The sequence below is a fragment of the Bufo bufo genome, chromosome 10, assembly GCF_905171765.1.
Source record: "Bufo bufo chromosome 10, aBufBuf1.1, whole genome shotgun sequence".
Taxonomy (NCBI): domain Eukaryota; kingdom Metazoa; phylum Chordata; class Amphibia; order Anura; family Bufonidae; genus Bufo; species Bufo bufo.
This window is the reverse complement of record NC_053398.1, coordinates 30,800,252-30,821,182: the sequence shown is the minus strand read 5'-3', so window position 1 is coordinate 30,821,182 and position 20,931 is coordinate 30,800,252. Positions and strand designations below refer to the sequence as shown.

Genomic DNA, 20,931 nt, shown 5'->3' with positions numbered 1-20,931 from the left:
TGCAAAAAATTGTCACACATCTGGTATCCCCGTACTCAGGAGAAGTTAGGCAATGTGTTTTGGGGTGTCATTTTACATATACCCATGCTGGGTGAGATAAATATCTCGGCAAAAGACAACTTTTCCCATTTTTTATACAAAGTTGGCATTTGACCAAGATATTTATCTCACCCAGCATGGGTATATGTAAAATGACACCCCAAAACACATTTCCCAACTTCTCCTGAGTACGGCAATACCAGATGTGTGACACTTTTTTGCAGCCTAGATGCGCAAAGGGGCCCACATTTATTTTATGAGGGCATTTTTAGACATTTGGATCCCAGACTTCTTCTCACGCTTTAGGGCCCCTAGAATGCCAGGGCAGTATAAATACCCCACATGTGACCCCATTTTGGAAAGAAGACACCCCAAGGTATTCAATGAGGGGCATGGCGAGTTCATAGAAATTTTTTTTTTTTGGCACAAGTTAGCGGAAATTTATATATTTTTTTTTCTCACAAAGTCTCCCTTTCCGCTAACTTGGGACAAAAATTTCAATCTTTCATGGACTCAATATGCCCCTCACGGAATACCTTGGGTTGTCTTCTTTCCGAAATGGGGTCACATGTGGGGTATTTATACTGCCCTGGCATTCTAGGGGCCCTAAAGCGTGAGAAGAAGTCTGGAATATAAATATCTAAAAATTTTTATGCATTTGGATTCCGTGAGGGGTATGGTGAGTTCATGTGAGATTTTATTTTTTGACACAAGTTAGTGGAATATGAGACTTTGTAAGAAAAATAATAATAATTTCCGCTAACTTGGGCCAAAAAAATGTCTGAATGGAGCCTTACAGGGGGGTGATCAATGACAGGGGGGTGATCAATGACAGGGGGGTGATTAGGGAGTCTATATGGGGTGATCACCCCCCTGTCATTGATCACCCCCCTGTAAGGCTCCATTCAGACATCCGTATGTGTTTTGCGGATCCGATCCATGTATCAGTGGATCCGTAAAAATCATACGGACATCTGAATGCAGCCTTACAGGGGGGTGATCAATGACAGGGGGGTGATCAGGGAGTCTATATGGGGTGATCACCCCCCTGTAAGGCTCCATTCAGATGTCCGTATGTGTTTTGCGGATCCGATCCATGTATCAGTGGATCCGTAAAAATCATACGGACATCTGAATGCAGCCTTACAGGGGGGTGATCAATGACAGGGGGGTGATCAATGACAGGGGGGTGATCAGGGAGTCTATATAGGGTGATCACCCCCCTGTCATTGATCACCCCCCTATAAGGCTTTATTCAGATGTCCGTATGTGTTTTGCGGATCCGATCCAAGTATCAGTGGATCCGTAAAAATCATACTGACATCTGAATGCAGCCTTACAGGGGGGTGATCAATGACAGGGGGGTGATCAATGACAAGGGGTGATCAGGGAGTCTATATGGGGTGATCACCCCCCTGTAAGGCTCCATTCAGATGTCCGTATGTGTTTTGCGGATCCGATCCATGTATCAGTGGATCCGTAAAAATCATACGGACATCTGAATGCAGCCTTACAGGGGGGTGATCAATGACAGGGGGGTGATCAATGACAGGGGGGTGATCAATAACAGGGGGGTGATCAGGAAGTCTATATGGGGTGATCACCCCCCTGTAAGGCTCCATTCAGATGTCCGTATGTGTTTTGCGGATCCGATCCATGTATCAGTGGATCCGTAAAAATCATACGGACATCTGAATGCAGCCTTACAGGGGGGTGATCAATGACAGGGGGGTGATCAATGACAGGGGGGTGATCAGGGAGTCTATATGGGGTGATCACCCCCCTGTAAGGCTCCATTCAGATGTCCGTATGTGTTTTGCGGATCCGATCCATGTATCCGTGGATCCGTAAAAAACATACGGACATCTGAATGCAGCCTTACAGGGGGGCGATCAATGACAGGGGGGTGATCAGGGAGTCTATATGGGGTGATCACCCCCTCTGTAAGGCTCCATTCAGACGCCTGTATGTGTTTTGCGGATCCGATCCATGTATCAGCAGATCCGTAAAAATCATGCGGACGTCTGAATGGAGCCTTACAAGGGGGTGATCAATGACAGGGGGGTGATCAGGGAGTCTATATGGGGTGATCACCCCCCCTGTAAGGCTCCATTCAGACGCCTGTATGTGTTTTGCGGATCCGATCCATGTATCAGTGGATCCGTAAAAATCATACGGACGTCTGAATGGAGCCTTACAAGGGGGTGATCAATGACAGGGGGGTGATCAGGGAGTCTATATGGGGTGATCACCCCCATCATTGATCACCCCCCTGTAAGGCTCCATTCAGACGTCCGTATGCGTTTTGCGGATCCGATCCATGTATCAGTGGATCCTTAAAAATCATACGGACATCTGAATGGAGCCTTACAGGGGGGTGATCAATGACAGGGGGGTGATCAATGACAGGGGGGTGATGAGGGAGTCTATATGGGGTTATCAGGGGTTCATAAGGGGTTAATAAGTGACAGGGGGGGTGTAGTGTAGTGTAGTGGTGTTTGGTGCTACTTTACTGAGCTACCTGTGTCCTCTGGTGGTCGATCCAAACAAAAGGGACCACCAGAGGACCAGGTAGCAGGTATATTAGACGCTGTTATCAAAACAGCGTCTAATATACCTGTTAGGGGTTAAAAAAATCACATCTCCAGCCTGCCAGCGAACGATCGCCGCTGGCAGGCTGGAGATCCACTCGCTTACCTACCGATCCTGTGAACGCGCGCGCCTGTGCGCGCGCGTTCACAGGAAATCTCGCGTCTCGCGAGATGACGCGTATATGCGTGACTGTGCGCAGGGCTGCCGCCTCCGGAACGCGATCCTGCGTTAGGCAGTCCGGAGGCGGTTAATATGCTCATTTCACAAACTGAATATCAATGAACCAGCAAATAGGATGCACTGGATGAAAAAAAAATTGCCAGGTTTGAAATTTGCTTTTGCCAAATTTAGGAGAACTGGTGAACTGGCTAATCCAAAGTCTTGAATATTTCTAATGATTGAAAATCTAAAATTTGTCTTGTCTCTAATTCATGAGGTTTTGTATTATGGAACTATCTTTGACACCTATAAAATAACGGTGGCCCCATGGACTTAATTGTGACAAGAAGAAGAAGAAGAAAATCCCTTTATTGTCCCTCAGTGGGGAAATTTTGGTGAAACAGCAGCAATCACATTTACAACAGGAGCAAAAATAAGAGTAATTCGAAAAATTAAAGAGTAAAATACAAGTCAAACAGAACACAGAATTTACTTTAAAAATTCACTACTGGGTTTCTGGGAACAGTGGAGGTTATAAATCCTAACCACTGCTGGGAGGAAGGACCTCCGATAACGTTCAGGACCTCCGATAACGTTCAAATGCAGATCTGTAATTAATGATTCACTCATCAATTAAACAAGAAAGGTAATTTTTTAGAGAATTGATCAAGACATGATCCTTCACACATCTGTCAGAACTAATTGCTATAATTTTTGTTTATTTTTAAATTTTTATAGATTTATTACAATGTTTATTATTGATAACATGTTCATATTTCTCCTTATTCTAGAATTCTATAACCAACAACGACATTATATTTGTAAAAGTCCACTGTCCATGGGACACCTTGTGCAAATATGCAGAGCGGATGAACATCAGAATGCCTTTTAGGTATCTTTGTTTTGGGTCCGAACTTTCTTTAATTGTTGAATTTGTGAATAATTTGCCTGTCTGAACAGTTATTTGCTCATTACTGCTGGAAAGATGTGTTGGTATTGTGTTCTTCATAATATTTTGGTCTTTGGGTGATTACTGACTTTTCACAATGCCTTCTCTGACTGAACGATGGTCTACCAGTGATGTTCTACCTTGGAGACAATTTTATTTTCATATTATGGAATAATATATGTTATTACCAGAATTTGTAGTCTTACACAACTCCATCAATAACCCTGCAGATTTGCCACAGTTGATCTGCTGTCAACATCTCAAGGAAGGTAAATGGCAGAAAAAAAATAATTCTTAGAAGCTGAGGAGAAGTTTGAAGCTTTGGGGCCTCACTGCAGAATATGTAACATGCCCTCCCAAGTATCACACTGAATTTATACTACTGGTCTATGTCCAGCAGAAGGAATTTTTGGACCCTTAGGTGCCAAAGCTGGGTGTGTCTCCAGACTATGCACCCCTTAGAGTTACACCCCCAATGCAGGAAGCCAAGGTTTTCTCCCACAAGTTCAAAAGCAATTCCATAATTCCTTATTGTTACGCTTTGGTGTGGGAGGGAAACACCACACCGAGCATAGGAGGGAAGGGGGGAACAGGGAATCAGGCCTGAGAACTAGGGAAGGAAGATGGACACCTCCTACTAAAACCCTAACCCAAATCCTGACTGACTACCAGTATGAACAGACCCCAGAGGTAGGTGTGTTCATATGCAGGAATGCCTAGAGTCCCATCTAGCCCTATAGAACCCTGGTACTAATGGCAGGGACGAGACTACCTGTGCCTCCAAAAGGAAGGACGAACAGGAGTCTCCTTCAGGCCGAATACAAACAATAAGGAAATTGAACACACAGAACCCAACAAAATACAAAAGAGAAAGGAAAGACTTAACTTCAAAGGGGTTATGGAAGCACCAGGAACTCCGCCGAGATCCACACACCAGCAATCCACAACTAAAACTGAAGCTATAGACTACACAGCACTGTGGGAGAAGCAACAATAAATAAGGAAGGTTAAATTGAAACATTAGCAACACCTAAGGCAAGGGGTGTGGCCATTACCAGAAACAACACAGACGCCTATTGATCCACAAGGAAAACCTGTCAGATCAAACCACGTGTTGCCAGTCTCACCGATCTCCTGCTACCTGTCACGGGAACGTCCGTGACACTTATTCACAATCAGTGTTTTGGTCATTTATTTCAATCAGTGATTCTGAGCCACAACCAGGATTGGTGCCTCCACAAAGATAGGACATAAGGGAAAGATCTGCACCTGTTCTTTGTAAAGAGCCTGGTTTTCGGTCAAAACCAGGCTGTATGAATAAGGCATAACACAGGAGGAGAAGCCAGTGCCAGGAAGCAGATAAATAGGCTTCCATTTACAGGTCCAGTAAAGTCTGTGTGTGCGTAGGGGGTAGCCAACCTCCACTCCCCGATTTTGCACAACCACTTTAAATAAAAGCTTCCTACTAGGTGGTTGTTCACAATTAGGGAATTTAATGAAAACCTAAAATGACATGCTTCAAAATATATTTTCATTTAACATTTTATTGAACACTATACTAAAATACAACTCGGGAGCTTGGACCAATGATCGTAAGTGTTGTGTTTCCCACTACTGTTGGAACAGTGCTTTCTCTCCATTAATGGCTCTTAGAATAGGCGACTTTACTGTAGAAGTAAAACCAGGGCACTACCAACATTTCAAAAATTAAATTTTATTGCATAAGTACCTTTTACGTGTCTGTTAGTGGAAGATTTAATACACGGGCGGCATTACCTGTTAAGTGCTTCCATCCATTCACTCATCTGAGATCGCTGTCACAACATGAGCTGCGTTGGAAAGTCACATGTACATATATCGGTTACCTTCATTTAGGCAGAGGAAAATGTGATGCACACTCGCCCCCCTCTGGTCATAACAGGTATGGCACATGTAATAAACTGTCCAGAGCTATAAAGCAAACAGGCACATGATGGAAACTGTAGCTTTTGGGCCCCAGATACAAGATTTTCACGAACATTGTATCAGATTTATTGGAAAACTTAAGCATTTATTTGTATAATAAGATGTACGGTAGATGCCTAAGGTTACTATAGTACAGTGTTCTTAAAGGGGTTGTGCAGTGCTACAATATTGGTGACCTATCCTCAGGGTAGGTCATCAATATCAGATCGGCGGGCGTTCAGCTCTTTGCAGAGATAACAACACTCATGCCAGCAGTGCTTCCTCTTCAAAATTTCCTGCGCATCATCTCCTTTGCAGAATCTGAGCAGTGTAGTTACAACTGCTCGTCCCATTCGCTTGCAGTAGGTGCAGGACTTAATAGGAAACCATAATAATTTGTTCTGATCATATTGATTCTCTTGCTGACTCTAACTATTCTTACAGGAAAAAATGTTATTACACTGACTGGAGGAGCAAAACCATGGGCAGGTTGGTGGGTGATGCCGTTTTTTATTTCGCCAAATACCCATCCTGCACAATCAATCAAATCCCTTGCAGCAGTTGTGAATTTATGCTGGATTTTGATACAGCTTACTGTATATCACCACACGGTGCACAAGCAATGAGACTTTATGATGGAAGTTGTAATGATAGTAATTTGCCTGTTCTAGACTTCTGCAGACGTTTAATCTTCTTCATTTCCAAATTCTTAGAAAAACATTTGCGAGATTTCAGAACTGAAATATCTGCTGTACCTATGAATGAATAAAAATAAATATTCTCTCTGACACACATTCAAAGGTGTTTTGGCAGGAACAGAATAGATGGCCTATCAATCAGGAGAGGCCATCAATATCATATCGGTGGAGGTCCAGTCCTCAGCACCTCCACTGATCAGCTGTTGGAAGGGGTAATGCGACCCATGTGAGCATTGTAGTCTCTTCATTGCTTACATGGAGCTGTCTTCCTGCAATCTACTTAGTGGCAGTGGTGAGAAGTAATGCTGGCTGGACCTCCAACATTTTGATATTGTTGGCCTATAATGAAGGCAGGCCATGAATATTTTGAACCCGGAAAATCCTTTAAAAAGGTTGACCCATCTCACACGTTGACGGCATATCCCTAGGATATCTCTAGAACAGTGACCACAAAATGAAGAAGGGCACAACCTCTATTCACTAGTATGGGAGTGCCAAAAGTAGCCAAGTTCTGGCTCAGCTATTTCCGGCACTCCCATAGTGGTTAATGGAGAGGTGGCTGTTCATTTCTATGGAAGTTCTGGAAATAGCTAAGAGCAGAAGTGATTGGAGACAATGCTTCGAATGCGTGGTGCACTCTCCTTTGCTTTGGGGATCCCATCCTAGAGGTAGGTGCGAATTCCAGAGGGACATTGGTGGCATATCCTAACGATACGCTGCCAATGTGTGAGAGGGGCCAACCACTTTAAGCCCCATTCACTGTCACGGCCTTTGGTTTGTGCTGTGAAACTGTTGCCACACTTGCGGTTGCCCGCGGCAACGTGTTGCTGTGAGAGCATGCGGTGGCAGTGTCTCGGCCTTCTGGGTGATTGCTGTTGCCGGTGGTAACGTGTGGTTTGGTATGCTTGTGTGTGCACTTCCCTTTTAAGTGGTTTCCTTCCTCTGTCTGGTGTTGGAAGGGTTAACTCCCTTCCTAGTGTTTTGTGAACACTGGGTTTATGTGGGTGTGGCTGCTTGGGCTATTTAGCCTCTGCTGGATGCCTGAAGCTCAGGGTTCCTCCAGCCTTGGTGTATGCTGGTGGTTCACTGTTCCTGGCTTTTACCATCTGTCCAGTAAGGGCCACCCTTGTGGTCTTTGATGTTATTATGGTGTCTCTTTCCCTTCCTATCTTTTGGTTTGTGTGGGTTATGTTCAGGGTGTTGTATGTCTTGTGTGGTGTTACATGGCTGGTGATGTTTGGTGTCCAGCATGTTTGCTAGACATTCCCCTTTCTCGTGTTTATTGCAGCTATGGTTGTCCTGGGTTCCTGTGTGGTTGCGGTTTGTGCTGTGTCCTTTAATGTTGTTGTGGACAGAAGCACTTGTGCATGGGTTCCAGTCAGTGTGTTTGTGGCAGGTAAGTGTGTTATGGTTTCGCTCACCTGCTAACTCCATATGCTGTATGTGTTCCCTTCTCCCTACAGCTTGGCCTCAGATAGAGACTCCTGTTCCATGACTGGGATGAACAGGTTGTCTTTTCCCGTTCCCTTGGTGAGGGATTACCAGGGTGACTCAGGGTCTCTAGGAATCCAGAGTATGAGCCGTCCTACCATCGGGGTCCGCTCATACGGTGAGGAGTCAGGAAGAGGTGACCTGCTCCCTGTAGGAGGTGACCTGCTCCCTTATTACTCCTTTTGGCCAGGCTGATCCCTTTTACCCTTTCACACCGCACGGTGGGGGGTTTCCCCCACTCCCTACCGTGACAGTATGACCACAAGGGTGGCCCTCACTGGACAGATGGTAAAAGCCAGGAACAGTGAATCACCAGCATACACCAACACTGAGCTTCAGGCATCCAGCAGAGGCTAAATAGCCCAAGCAGCCACACACACACCCACACCCACACACACACACACACACACACATAAACCCAGTGTGCACAGAACACTAGGAAGGCAGTTATCCCTTCCAACACCAGACAGAGGAAGGAAACCACTTAAAGGGAAAGTGCACACACAAGCTTACCAAACCACATGTTACCACCGGCAACATCATGCGTGGCAACCATGTCACGGCAATCACCCAGAAGGCCGAGACACTGCCACCGCATGCTCTCACAACAACACGTTGCCGCGGGCAACCGCAAGTGTGGCAACAGTGTCACAGCGCGAACCAAAGGCCGTGACAGGTACCTATCAGACATTGGGAGCATATCTAAAGATAGGTGCCTATCCCAGAGGTGGGGCCCACACCTATCAGACATGGGATAGCATATCCTAGCAATATGCCCCCATTGTCCAAGATGATACAACCCCTTTAAGGATACAGCTCTTCTTTGTCAGACGGGGTGCCTTTTGTTTTGACCCTCTTACCAGCCATGTGAAGGGGAGAATAGGATTTGGAATTGTACAGCACAAAAACAGAGCCCTGACCTCTCTAGAGATAAATAATGTTGAAAAGGGTGAACGTAATTAACCTTTTTTGGGGGGTATAAAGTTAATGTAACAGATCTTTAACCATCCTGTGCTCATTCATTGGTACAGCAGAGCTTCGTGGATTCTTCATAGATCCCAAGCTTTCTTCCCTTCTGTTCCTATATACTGTATGTGATGCATTGCAAACATTTAAACTACTGAATGCAGACAATGTATTTTACACTATGATAAAAGTCATTTCCGTGTGGTTGATCTCTTAGGGAAACATAGGGCATATGTATGAATTCACAACTACTTGTAGCATTTACCCAGTTCTGCTTGTGCCTGCTTACCTTAGCAAATCCTAGAATGCGAAATCTGGCTTGTAATTTGCATTAACCTAAATATATGGATCATGGATACCATACATTGAAGCCTTCTTAATCTCATAACCCACTTAACAAACTATTCTCCTAATTTGTATGAGATTTCTTTTCAGGGTGTACCGACAACATTTGGGAACCGATAAAACGTTATGAATGTAATTTGAATTTAAGGGGTTGTCTGAGTGTCTAATACTAATGACCTATCCTCAGGATAGGCCATCAGTATCTGATCGGCGTTTGTCCGATTCCCGACTCCCGCCAATCAGCTGTTTGAAGAGACTGCCACCTTCTCACAGCTAACAGTGCTGTACATTGTATAGTGGCAGTGCTTGGTATTGCAGCTTAGTCCAATTCACTTGTATGGATTTGAGCTGTGCCCAGACCATGTGACCGATGAATGTGACGTCACTGGCCTAGAAAGAGGCCTCTTAAAACAGCTGAATGGTGGGGGTCCCAGGTGTCGGACCACCACTGATCAGACACTGATGACCTATCCTGAGAATAGCTTTTCAGTAGTAAACACTCGGAAAACCCCGTTAATAATAACTGTGCAGTTCAAATTGTCGATATAGCATGTAAAAGTGAAATATAACCTAATTCCATCAATCATTTTCTCCCCTTGAAGAATACATATCCGATTTACAGGTGGCGCAGTCTCCAGTGCAATACTCATTACAGAAAATGTAAATTATCTTTTGTAAAATGAAAAGTTCTATCATTCTCCATACATTTTTTTGTTGGTTCTTTATGGTTTTCAAGATCTCTGGTTGCTGCATTTAATGAGAACGTTTATAAGTTAAAAAGGGTTCTCCAAGACTTACACATTGATGACCTATTCGCAGGATAGTTTGTCAATATGAGATCGGCTCCATGTACCCCTGCCGATCAGCTGTTTGAGAAGGCGGCAGTGCTTCCATGAGTCCTGCAGCCAACTCCGCTTACCAAGCACAGCAACGTCCATTGGTTGGTATTTCAGCTCAGCCCCATTCCTTTGAATGGGACTGGGCTATGCCTAGGCCATATGACCAATGACTACTACGTCCCATGGCCTAGGAAGAGGCTTAAACCCTCACAGAAGCCCACGGCCTCTTCATACAGCAGATCGGCGGACCTGTCGATCTCATATTGATAACCTATAATGGATAGGTCATTAATATGTAATGCCTGGAAAACCCCTTTAATTGCAGTGGATAGAAGTCTGTCCATTGTTATGGACTCACAGATACAGTACAGATAGCAGAGCTGTGTCTTGTAAGGAACCACCCGTGTGTCCATCGCGTGACCAAGAAAGATTTTAGCCCATTGGAACTAAAACAATGAAGGTTCCTATTGAATGACTGCAAGCAGAGATCTTGAAAACTGTGGGGATCGTGTAGTATGTTAACGTTCTGTCTCTTTTTAGGAACTAGCGCTGAAATATCAGGTTTATTACAGTACATAGGCTATCCATATACACAGTCCTTATGAAAGAGAAGCATAGACTCCACTTCTAAAGATCTACTATCTTGGAAGTCTGTTCATGAGGTCTTCTGTACTGACAGCTAATGAGAAAATAACAATATTCCCTGCATCTGCTCTTCTGGAGCTGCAGCTGCACAGACATTAATGCTGAATGCTCCTGTAGATGACTGTAAAGCTCTCTCTCCTGTGCTAATCTCTGGCTTCAGTCTGGTTACTGGACTTTCTACAGGTTCTGTTACCATTGAGGGGGGTGCCATTGGCCGTTGACCCCTTACTTATGAACTGCAAGGAGTTATGGTGCTTTACAAGCTGCTTTCCCTGGAAAACTTCTGCTGCAGGAGGGGACAACGTCCCCTCACTGCACTATGTTGTTCTTGTCTCCTTCCAACTTTCAACTCTCCTATAGCTTCCTGCAACCCCTCCCTTGGTGGGAAACAGGACTAGCCCACTTCTACCCAAAAGGGGGGAGAGTGGAATGATAAGTTCCATTCTAACTAAAGGTACTTTCTGCCAGATACACTGCCACCTGCTGGACAACCAAGCACAGTGCATGAAATACAATGCATAACAATTACATAGCACCTAATGAACAGACCCTGAAACAGAAAGCATGAAGGTATAACACACTGGTTAGGCATTTAAGACAGTAGCAGGTTGTAAGATTGGTAGTGGCCGCTCTGGAGTACTACACAGCGGGAGGTGCTGTATAGTTCCAGTGTCGGTGCTACCCGGGAACAGCTTATTGGCGGGGGTGCTGGGTGTTAGACCACCACCGATCAGATATTGATGGCCTGTCTTGAGAATAGGCCATCAATCTAAAATCCTGGACAGACCCCTAAACAGTGCAATTTTTTTTTTTTTTAGATTAAAGGGCATCTGTCAGCAGATTTGTACTTATGAAACTGGCTGACCTGTTGCATGTGCGCTTGTAGCTAACGACATCTGTGTTTTGGCCTCATGTTCATATGTGCCCGCATTGCTGAGAAAAATTATGTTTTAATATATGCAAATGAGCCTCTAGGAGCAACGGGGGCATTGCTGTTACTCCAAGAGGCTCAGCTCTCTCTGCAACTGTCGCGCCCTCTCCACTTTGATTAACAGCCTGGAATTATGACATTTCCACTGCCTGGCCCTGTCAATCAAAGTGAAGAGGACACGGCAGTCGCAGAGAGAGCTGAGCCTCTAGATATAACGGCAATGCCTCCGTTGCTCTTAGAGGCTTATTTCCATATATTAAAACATTATTTTTCTCAGCAATGCGGGCACATATGAACATGGGACCAGCACAGATGCCTTTAGCATCTTTTAAGACCCTTTCTTCTTGGCTACTTGGTCATTTAACATTCATTACAAAAAGATTATAAGACTTGAGTTGCACAACTTACTTCTCTCCCTTAGAGTTCTGTGGAACATAGTGCTACTGCTGCATGGTGGTGGCCATTTCCATTGAGGTCTATGAAATATAATTCTCAACTGCATCTATTCAAGTCTTGATTCTATTTATTTCAACACAATATTCAGCATTGACGTTTGGGCGGCTATCATGCAGCTTTACATACTATCAATTGCACAACTGAAGTTGCCCTGTCGCCTAGTGCTTTAGATATTTGAGGGTTTACTTTTTGTGGGACAATGTCACGGATAGAGGGGGAAGAGTGCAGCCCTGATCTCCACCCCCACCTCTGTCCCTACCTACTTGCACGGCCCGTCCTAACCGACGGCATACAACCAGTCCCTAGCTAGATACGTGCAGAGGCCTAAAGAAGATAAAAGGAAACCGTAACAAAGTCAAGAAAGCAAAAGTCAAAGCCAGGAGGTCACGCAGGTACACAAGGAGAAACACAATAACAGAGTCAACACAATCCGAAGTCAGAAGCCAGGAGGTCACGACAATTCCAGGGAGGTCACAAGGTCGAGGTTAAAGACAAAGCCGAGGTAAAAACACACAGAGTACACGATACAACAATATGCTGGTGAGGGTAGCAAGACCAAGCACAGGCAACCTGTGGCCAGCAGGCTGCCTGTTTAAATAGTCCCGATTACTAAGTCACATGATGTGGCCAGCATCACGTGACTTGTCTCCCGTACCTCCATACAGCTGAGCGCTGAGTCATCGCTCTCGGCGCTCAGTACCGCTGCAGCTCGTTTCCTAGGGGATGCAGGACGTTCCGTTGCTGCCATGGAGATTCACTCTGCGCGGGATGCCGGCAGCGCTGCGGAGGAAGAGCGTGTTGCCGGCTCCTCGTTACAGACAAGTTGTACTTTGTAATGGCACCATTTAATATTACATACGATGTAGACGTCAAAAACCCAAATGGGGTGGAGAAAAATGCAAATCCGCCAGTTTTACTGGTTTCTTTTTTTATGGCGTTCCGTATAAACTGAGCCGTTAGCTTAATTCTCTGTAAGTATGTTTACAGAGTTACCATATTTTATAGTTTTTCTTGTGTTTTTAAATACTTAAAAGTTTTTGGGAAAAAATACATTTTTGTTTTGCTTTTTCACATTTATGTTTACAGGGTTGTTTTAAGGATCATATTTTTGCATGGCAATCTGTCGTTTTCATTTTGGTGTGTATATGACTTTTTGATCACTTTTAATTCAATGTTTTGGCGAGGTGAAGAGACAAAAAATGGCAAATCAGCCCTTTTTATTTATTTTTAACGTTACAGAGCTTACCATACCGGATATGTATGTTTATTTTTATTTTTTTTAACTTTAAGTTTTTCTTACACTTTTTTAAAGTCCCCCTAGGGACTACCTCTGCCACAGGCAGGACTCCATAGGAACTTTACTATGGCAGGCTTCAGATCCTTTAGAGGGCCCAAAGCTTTTTGCCAGCTGAATGGTTCCCTCGATCTTGGTGTGAGGGATCTAGTCAGGCGCTCCTAGAGAAAGACCTGTCAGATGCTGTGGTCACAGCTTACAACAGCATCTGATGGGTTAAAAGTCCATGTTTGGCGTTATCAGCTTGCATCAATTTAGAGACCATAAAACTTTCATACCACTTATCTGTAAGAAAATGAAGGACTCATTCTCAAGCTTTTTTTGATATTTTGTTGTTTTTCAAATGTCAATTCATTACACCATGTCTGTTCTTTTTGTAAATAAATATTGCTGTTTCTTCAGAGTGTAATATTATGCCTGAGGAAGAGGCGTGAGTTATCTCAAATATGTAACATCATTGCATGTTAGCCATTAAGCCCTTCCGGACATGGTAATTTTCAATTTTTATGTTTTCATTTTTCACTCCTTGCCTTCTCAGAGCCATAACTTTTTTATTTTTCCGTTTACATAGCCGTATGAGGGCTCACTTTTTTGCTGGAGAAGTTTGTACTTTATAATGGCGAAGTGGAATTGGAAAAAGAAAACGCACTTCCACTGTCGTTTTATGGGTTTTATTTTTACGGTGTTCCCTATGCGGCAAAACTGACATGTTACCTTTATTTTATGGGTCAGTATGATTACAGCAATATCACATTTACTTACTGTAGTTTTTCTTGTGTTTTAATACTGAAAAAATAAAAAACTTCGGAAACAAATTATTTGTTCTTCTCATCACCATATTTTGACCTCCATAACATTTTTATTGTTACATCTATGGAGCTGGATGAAGGCTCATTTTTTGCAGGACAATCTGCAGTTGTTAGTGACACCATTTTGGGTGCATGTGACTCTCGCATCACATTTTATTCCATTTTTTTTGGGGGGGGGGACTGAAGAAAAAAAATTGCGAATTGGCTATTTAGATTTTTTTCCCCCATTATGATATTTGACGTGTTGAATAAATATTTTTACGTTTTAATAGTATGGGGATTTTCGGACGCGAGCGCATGATATTTTTATAAATTTTTTTTTTTTATTCTAGAAAAAGGGGGTTGATTTCAATTTATATATTTTTTATTTGTTTTATATTTTTTAAAACATTTGCTTTTCACTTTTTTTTAAGTCACCATAGTTGATTATAACATGCAATTGTTAGATTGCAACTTGTATTCTGTAATGCATATAATGATAGTGAACTTAGATTGTGAGCTCCATCGGGGACATCTTGATGCTAATGTCTGTAAAGCGCTGCGGAATATGTCAGCGCTATATAAATGCGTAAAATAAATAAAATAAATAAAAATGTATGCATTACAGAATACAGGAATCAGTATATTCCAATGCTATGCAGGCCAGGATTGGAATAAACTAATAATCTGCCTGGGAGCCTTGCACAAGCTCAGGCTTTTACTAGTATTGAATAAGGGGTTGGGTCAGCACAACCTGCCTGTAGGTGCAGATCGCTATGGCGAAATACATATACGAACGAAAAATGCAAATGTGATCGCACACTACATCCAGCACTCTGCCCTCCATGCTGGATGAGACATTGGTTTATATTTTGGCCAAAGCATAGTAAGCCACTCACCGCGTCAAGGCTGTCTCATGAGTGGTCCCTAACTCTTGTTCCTACCTGTTCATGGGCCATGACAGCCACATAAAATCCAGGGAATGCAGGTCAGCATGCAAGCCAAGTACACTTTGCTTGTAACCCCGTCCGGTGCCATTACAGCTTTCATCGGATCCAGGGATGCAAGTACCAACATGCATGCTGAACTGGTCATTGCACACCTGACCAGTTAATCTGTCCTTGAGGCTGGTTTTAAAGTCAGTATAAAACTGAGTCTGCTTGTATAGAACCTACCATTAGCCATTTGGCTCCAGGAGAAGTATATGGTGGGTTCAGCATGCATGTTGGTACTTGCATCCCTGGATCCGATGAAAGCTGTAATGGCACCGGACGGGGTTACAAGCAAAGTGTACTTGGCTTGCATGCTGACCTGCATTCCCTGGATTTTATGTGGCTGTCATGGCCCATGAACAGGTAGGAACAAGAGTTAGGGACCACTCATGAGACAGCCTTGACGCGGTGAGTGGCTTACTATGCTTTGGCCAAAATATAAACCAATGTCTCATCCAGCATGGAGGGCAGAGTGCTGGATGTAGTGTGCGATCACATTTGCATTTTTCGTTCGTATATGTATTTCGCCATAGCGATCTGCACCTACAGGCAGGTTGTGCTGACCCAACCCCTTATTCTTTTCTTTGTAGTATATATTGGAGGCGTGGCGATCTCCTTGGAGTCATTGCACACCTGACCAGTTAATCTGTCCTTGAGGCTGGTTTTAAAGTCAGTATAAAACTGAGTCTGCTTGTATAGAACCTACCATTAGCCATTTGGCTCCAGGAGAAGTATATGGTGGGTTCAGCATGCATGTTGGTACTTGCATCCCTGGATCCGATGAAAGCTGTAATGGCACCGGACGGGGTTACAAGCAAAGTGTACTTGGCTTGCATGCTGACCTGCATTCCCTGGATTTTATGTGGCTGTCATGGCCCATGAACAGGTAGGAACAAGAGTTAGGGACCACTCATGAGACAGCCTTGACGCGGTGAGTGGCTTACTATGCTTTGGCCAAAATATAAACCAATGTCTCATCCAGCATGGAGGGCAGAGTGCTGGATGTAGTGTGCGATCACATTTGCATTTTTCGTTCGTATATGTATTTCGCCATAGCGATCTGCACCTACAGGCAGGTTGTGCTGACCCAACCCCTTATTCTTTTCTTTTCTTTGTAGTATATATTGGAGGCGTGGCGATCTCCTTGGAGTCATTGCACACCTGACCAGTTAATCTGTCCTTGAGGCTGGTTTTAAAGTCAGTATAAAACTGAGTCTGCTTGTATAGAACCTACCATTAGCCATTTGGCTCCAGGAGAAGTATATGGTGGGTTCAGCATGCATGTTGGTACTTGCATCCCTGGATCCGATGAAAGCTGTAATGGCACCGGACGGGGTTACAAGCAAAGTGTACTTGGCTTGCATGCTGACCTGCATTCCCTGGATTTTATGTGGCTGTCATGGCCCATGAACAGGTAGGAACAAGAGTTAGGGACCACTCATGAGACAGCCTTGACGCGGTGAGTGGCTTACTATGCTTTGGCCAAAATATAAACCAATGTCTCATCCAGCATGGAGGGCAGAGTGCTGGATGTAGTGTGCGATCACATTTGCATTTTTCGTTTTTACTAGTATTGGCCACCTCAATCTCATATTTGACCACGACATCTGATGGGTTAAATGGATGCAGTCGGCATTACCGCCGATTGCAGAGATTAGCCCCAGAATTTTGCTGTGTAAAGAAGCAGAAGCTTGGCAGTTATGGCGCCCTCGGCACTCGCGAGTGGGCACCTTCTTTAAAGACTGAAAAGGGTTAAAAGGTATCATACCTGCAATGCTCTTATTTTGTTTCTCTTAATGAGAGCCATAAACCTTGAAGCAATAATACATGGGAAAAAGGGAACTCATGCACAAATGAACCTAGCCATTTTGCCTTAGTGGAGTGGAGAACACTGTAACACGTAATATATGTTCACTGTATTTCCTGTCCTTCATGTATGTGAAAGCCTCGCACATAACCCTGCGCTCTGCATGTAACCTTATGTAGACTGGCTTACCATTAGTATGCACAGTCTGTGAATCTATCATTTCATGTCTGTGTACTTGTCACGGATGAAGTTAGCAGATAGCTGGAACATATAAATAAACGAGCGACTGGCTTGATCCCAAACTAAGGAGCTTATAGGTGAGCCCTATAAAACCCTAAGAGCTCTCCCTGACTGCTATGCACATGCAAGGGTCTGTATGGTAGACGATTGCATGCCCATGTACCTAATACTGTGTGACACCTGAAAACCCTATAATAGTGAGGGGACACGACCACCGGCTCCCTACACTTAATACGGACGGAGTCAGGGTCACCTAGAATCAATCCAGAAAGGAAACACAATAAAGTAAATGACTTATCAAACAGCAGAAGCAGCCTCCAGCAGTGAACACCTCATCCAGGAAGTAGTATAAACCGCAAAGTGAGGCAGTATGGGATGGATTATAAAGGAAGACGATTAGTCGAAATAAGATAAGAAAGTGAAACCAAAACAAAGAACATCATACAAGAGGTAGAGAAGAACGTCTGCCAGATCTTCTCACAGAACTGGCGGTGACAGTACTGTACATGATATAGCTAATACATGTACAATACATAACCGCATCACCAAATCTGAGGTAGAAGTTGGCTGTTGGATGTTCTGTTCACCAAATCTTTTTATTTTTATTGTATGCCTTGCTATTCTTTTATATACTCCGTGGGGGCCAAGAAAGTCTGTTTAGTACAGGGATCATTGGACCTCTGCTTTAAGGAAACTTGGCACATTTAGAATTTTCTATCAATGTGGAACTGAAAGATGTAACTTTGTTCCAAATGTGTACCATTTTCTCATATTCTGCATAATTAATCTAGCAATGGGCTATGGGCAGAGGCATCAAATCTGTCAATACTGCCCATAATAAGGGCGGGTTCTTACCAGCATTATAAATTCCGTTATAGGGTTCTGTTACATCAACAGGATTTTTTCCCCGTCATGTATAATGGAAAAAGACGGAACCGTTATATGTGCAAATAAACATGTATTAGGATGGAGCAAAACGGAATTCCTCTTAAAGGGTTTTGCATTCCGTCCTAAAATTCAGTTATAACTGTGTTATAATAGAACACTATAATGGAATTCCTAACGCTCGGGAGGACCAGCCCTAACCTATGACAGGTCAGCTTTCACTGTAAGAAATTATGACTGTTGCAGTGATTGGTTACTATGGGCAATAGTCAGTTTTTTGTTAGACAGTTTTTATAGATTCTTCCCGCCCCCTCCCTATTCTCATTTTTGGAGACCGTATCCACTTTTATGGTCACTTGCCAGATTAGTGACAGAGAAGTCGTCAATATTATTAATAAAATGTTACATCATCTATCGGGACATTTTAGTGATGCAGTTCATGCCTAAAGCAACCATAAACTGCATAAGATATGTTTTTGAATCACAAGGATAAGCAAATCTACAATCACCCAGGGTCACACTGGTACCCGAAAGTACCAGAGGATCCTTCTGTGGGCCCAGGCTCTGATGCAATAAAGGGGGCCAAATATTCAAAAGAAAAACAACTATTCTACTGCCTTTGGCGCCAATCACTTGCCACTGGGGTGTATGTATTTGATTCAATACCTATTAAACTTTATTGATGGTATAGGGGTTGGCACTAGGTTGAGAATGATTTCCTATGGTAGGCCCAAAGAACCTAAGTCCGACACTGCAATCACCTGATCCCTCAGGACAGACTATGACACTGGTCAATTACAAAAGTTCTCAATATGGTGCAATAGTGTATAATTGAAGGGAAATATCACATTTGAATGTTCAAATATATATTAGGTAAAGTACTTGCCATCTACAGGTGAAACTCGAAAAATTTAAATATCGTGCAAAACTCCATTTATTTCAGTAATGCAAATTTAAGGAATTGCATTAGTGCAGCTTAAAATTAGAATTTTGTGAAAAGGTTCAATATTCTAGGCTCAAAGTGTCACACTCTAGTCGGCTAATTAATCCATACCCCCTGAGCAAAGCGGACCTGAGATTGTGACTTTGGGGTTTCATAAGCGGTAAGCCATAATCATCCAAATTATACCAAATAAAGGCTTGAAATATCTCTCTTTGCATGTAATGAGTCTATCTCATATGTTAGTTTCACCTTTTAAGTTGCATTACTGAAATAAATGAACTTTGCACGATATTCAAATTTTTCGAGTTTCACCTGTATTAGGTAAGTACATATCCACAGGATGTGCCATACATTTTCAGTAGGGGAGAATCCCTGTCTCACACCACCGTGAATGGAGAGGAGGCCATGCATTCGAGTATGCTCAGTGGAACAGTGGTACCTACAAGTTTCTTTTTCTTATAATATCTAAGTTCAAGGGGAGTTTAAAATTGAAGGCCTGCCCTCAGGATAGGTTATCAGTATCTGATTGGTATCACTGATCAGCTGATTGAAGAGGCTGTGGTGCCTCTCTCTAGGACAGTGACATGATGCTCATCAGTCATATGGCCTATGTGCAGCTCGGTCCCATGCAAGTGAATGGGCCTGGGCTGCAATACCAAGCACAGCCACTATCCAATGTACAGCGCTGTGCTTGGTGAGCTGAGAGGAGGCTGCAGCACTCACCTGAGCACCATGGCCTCTTCAAACAGCTGATCCGTAGGCGTGCTGGGTGTCGGGCTACCACCAATCAGATGTTGATGACCTATCCTTAGGCTAGCTGATAAATATGCTACTGCCAGAAAACTCCTTTAAAAGGTTGGTCACCGTTAAGATTCACCGGTTTAGGAGACCCTTGACCCTCCAATGTAATTGTACTAGCACATAGTTCTGTAGTATGTGTATGTCAAATATTGAAAAACTGTTCATCGTTTCAATATCTTATGTCATTTGTAAAATCGTTAAGGCTAAATACGGTATTCTTGTATTCTGCATATGTGCCTTACCTCATGTAATCATAAGCTAACATCATCTACAACCCTCAACTCTACTAAATATCATCTTTAACATAAAAACCAAGAGATTGGCCGGCATCAATTAGACGTATAGTATGTTTTTACCTCCAACTGAAAAAAATACTGCAAAAAGTTTTCTTTATAATTTCTTTAGATTTTATTAGCTAAGTGATCAGTTGACCATAAACCCTTTAATTTCCCTAAAGGGCATCTGTCAGCAGATTTGTATCTATGACACTGGCTGACCTGTTACATGTGCACTTGGCAGCGGAAGGCATCTGTGTTTGTCCCATGTTTATATGTGTCAGCATTGCTGGGAAAAATTATATGCAAATGAGGCTCTACGAGCAAGGGGGCATTGCATTAGAGAGGCCCTGTTGTGTCTACAACTGCTGCGCCCTCTGCACTTTGATTGACAGGGTCCGGCAGTGTAAACATCATCACACCTGGCCCTGTCAAAGTGCAGAGGGCGTGGCAGTTCCACAGAGAGCTGAGCCTCTAGGTGTACCAGCAATGCCTTCATTGCTCCTTGAGGCTCATTTGCATATATTAACCATCTAACTGTTCTTCAGGAGCTCAGCTCGGGCTGTGGGAAAAGTATTTAACTGTTCTGCCAGAGATGGGCTTACGGCAGAAGTGGAGTGGCTGTTTTAGCTGCTGATATCTCCTGATTGGTTGGATTGAGATATCACCGTCAGAGATCGAGTTGGGAATAATCGCGGCAGAAACCTGCTTTTACTTTCACTTTTAGCTGCATTCACAGCATCCTGATTTCTAGCAGTGATGTCTTGCAATGTACTGAAGATGATGCTGTCATTCTGGTATTGTTTGAAAGCTTGGGATGGAAGCTTTCAAACAATACCAAACCAGAGATAT

The 20,931-nt window shown here is 43.4% G+C and overlaps 1 protein-coding gene across 3 annotated transcripts in view; it reads left to right on the top strand.

Moving 5' to 3' along the window:
- ANO3 (anoctamin 3) overlaps window positions 1–20,931 on the top strand; it is a 509,047-nt gene that overhangs the window by 369,340 nt on the left and 118,776 nt on the right. For 2 of the 3 annotated variants that reach the window (XM_040409380.1, XM_040409382.1), the window contains 2 exons: window positions 3,582–3,682; window positions 6,128–6,172. In XM_040409380.1, coding sequence (XP_040265314.1) covers window positions 3,582–3,682; window positions 6,128–6,172 — 146 coding nt within the window. The remainder of the gene's footprint in view (window positions 1–3,581; window positions 3,683–6,127; window positions 6,173–20,931) is intronic. The other variant, XM_040409381.1, reaches the window with a different exon arrangement.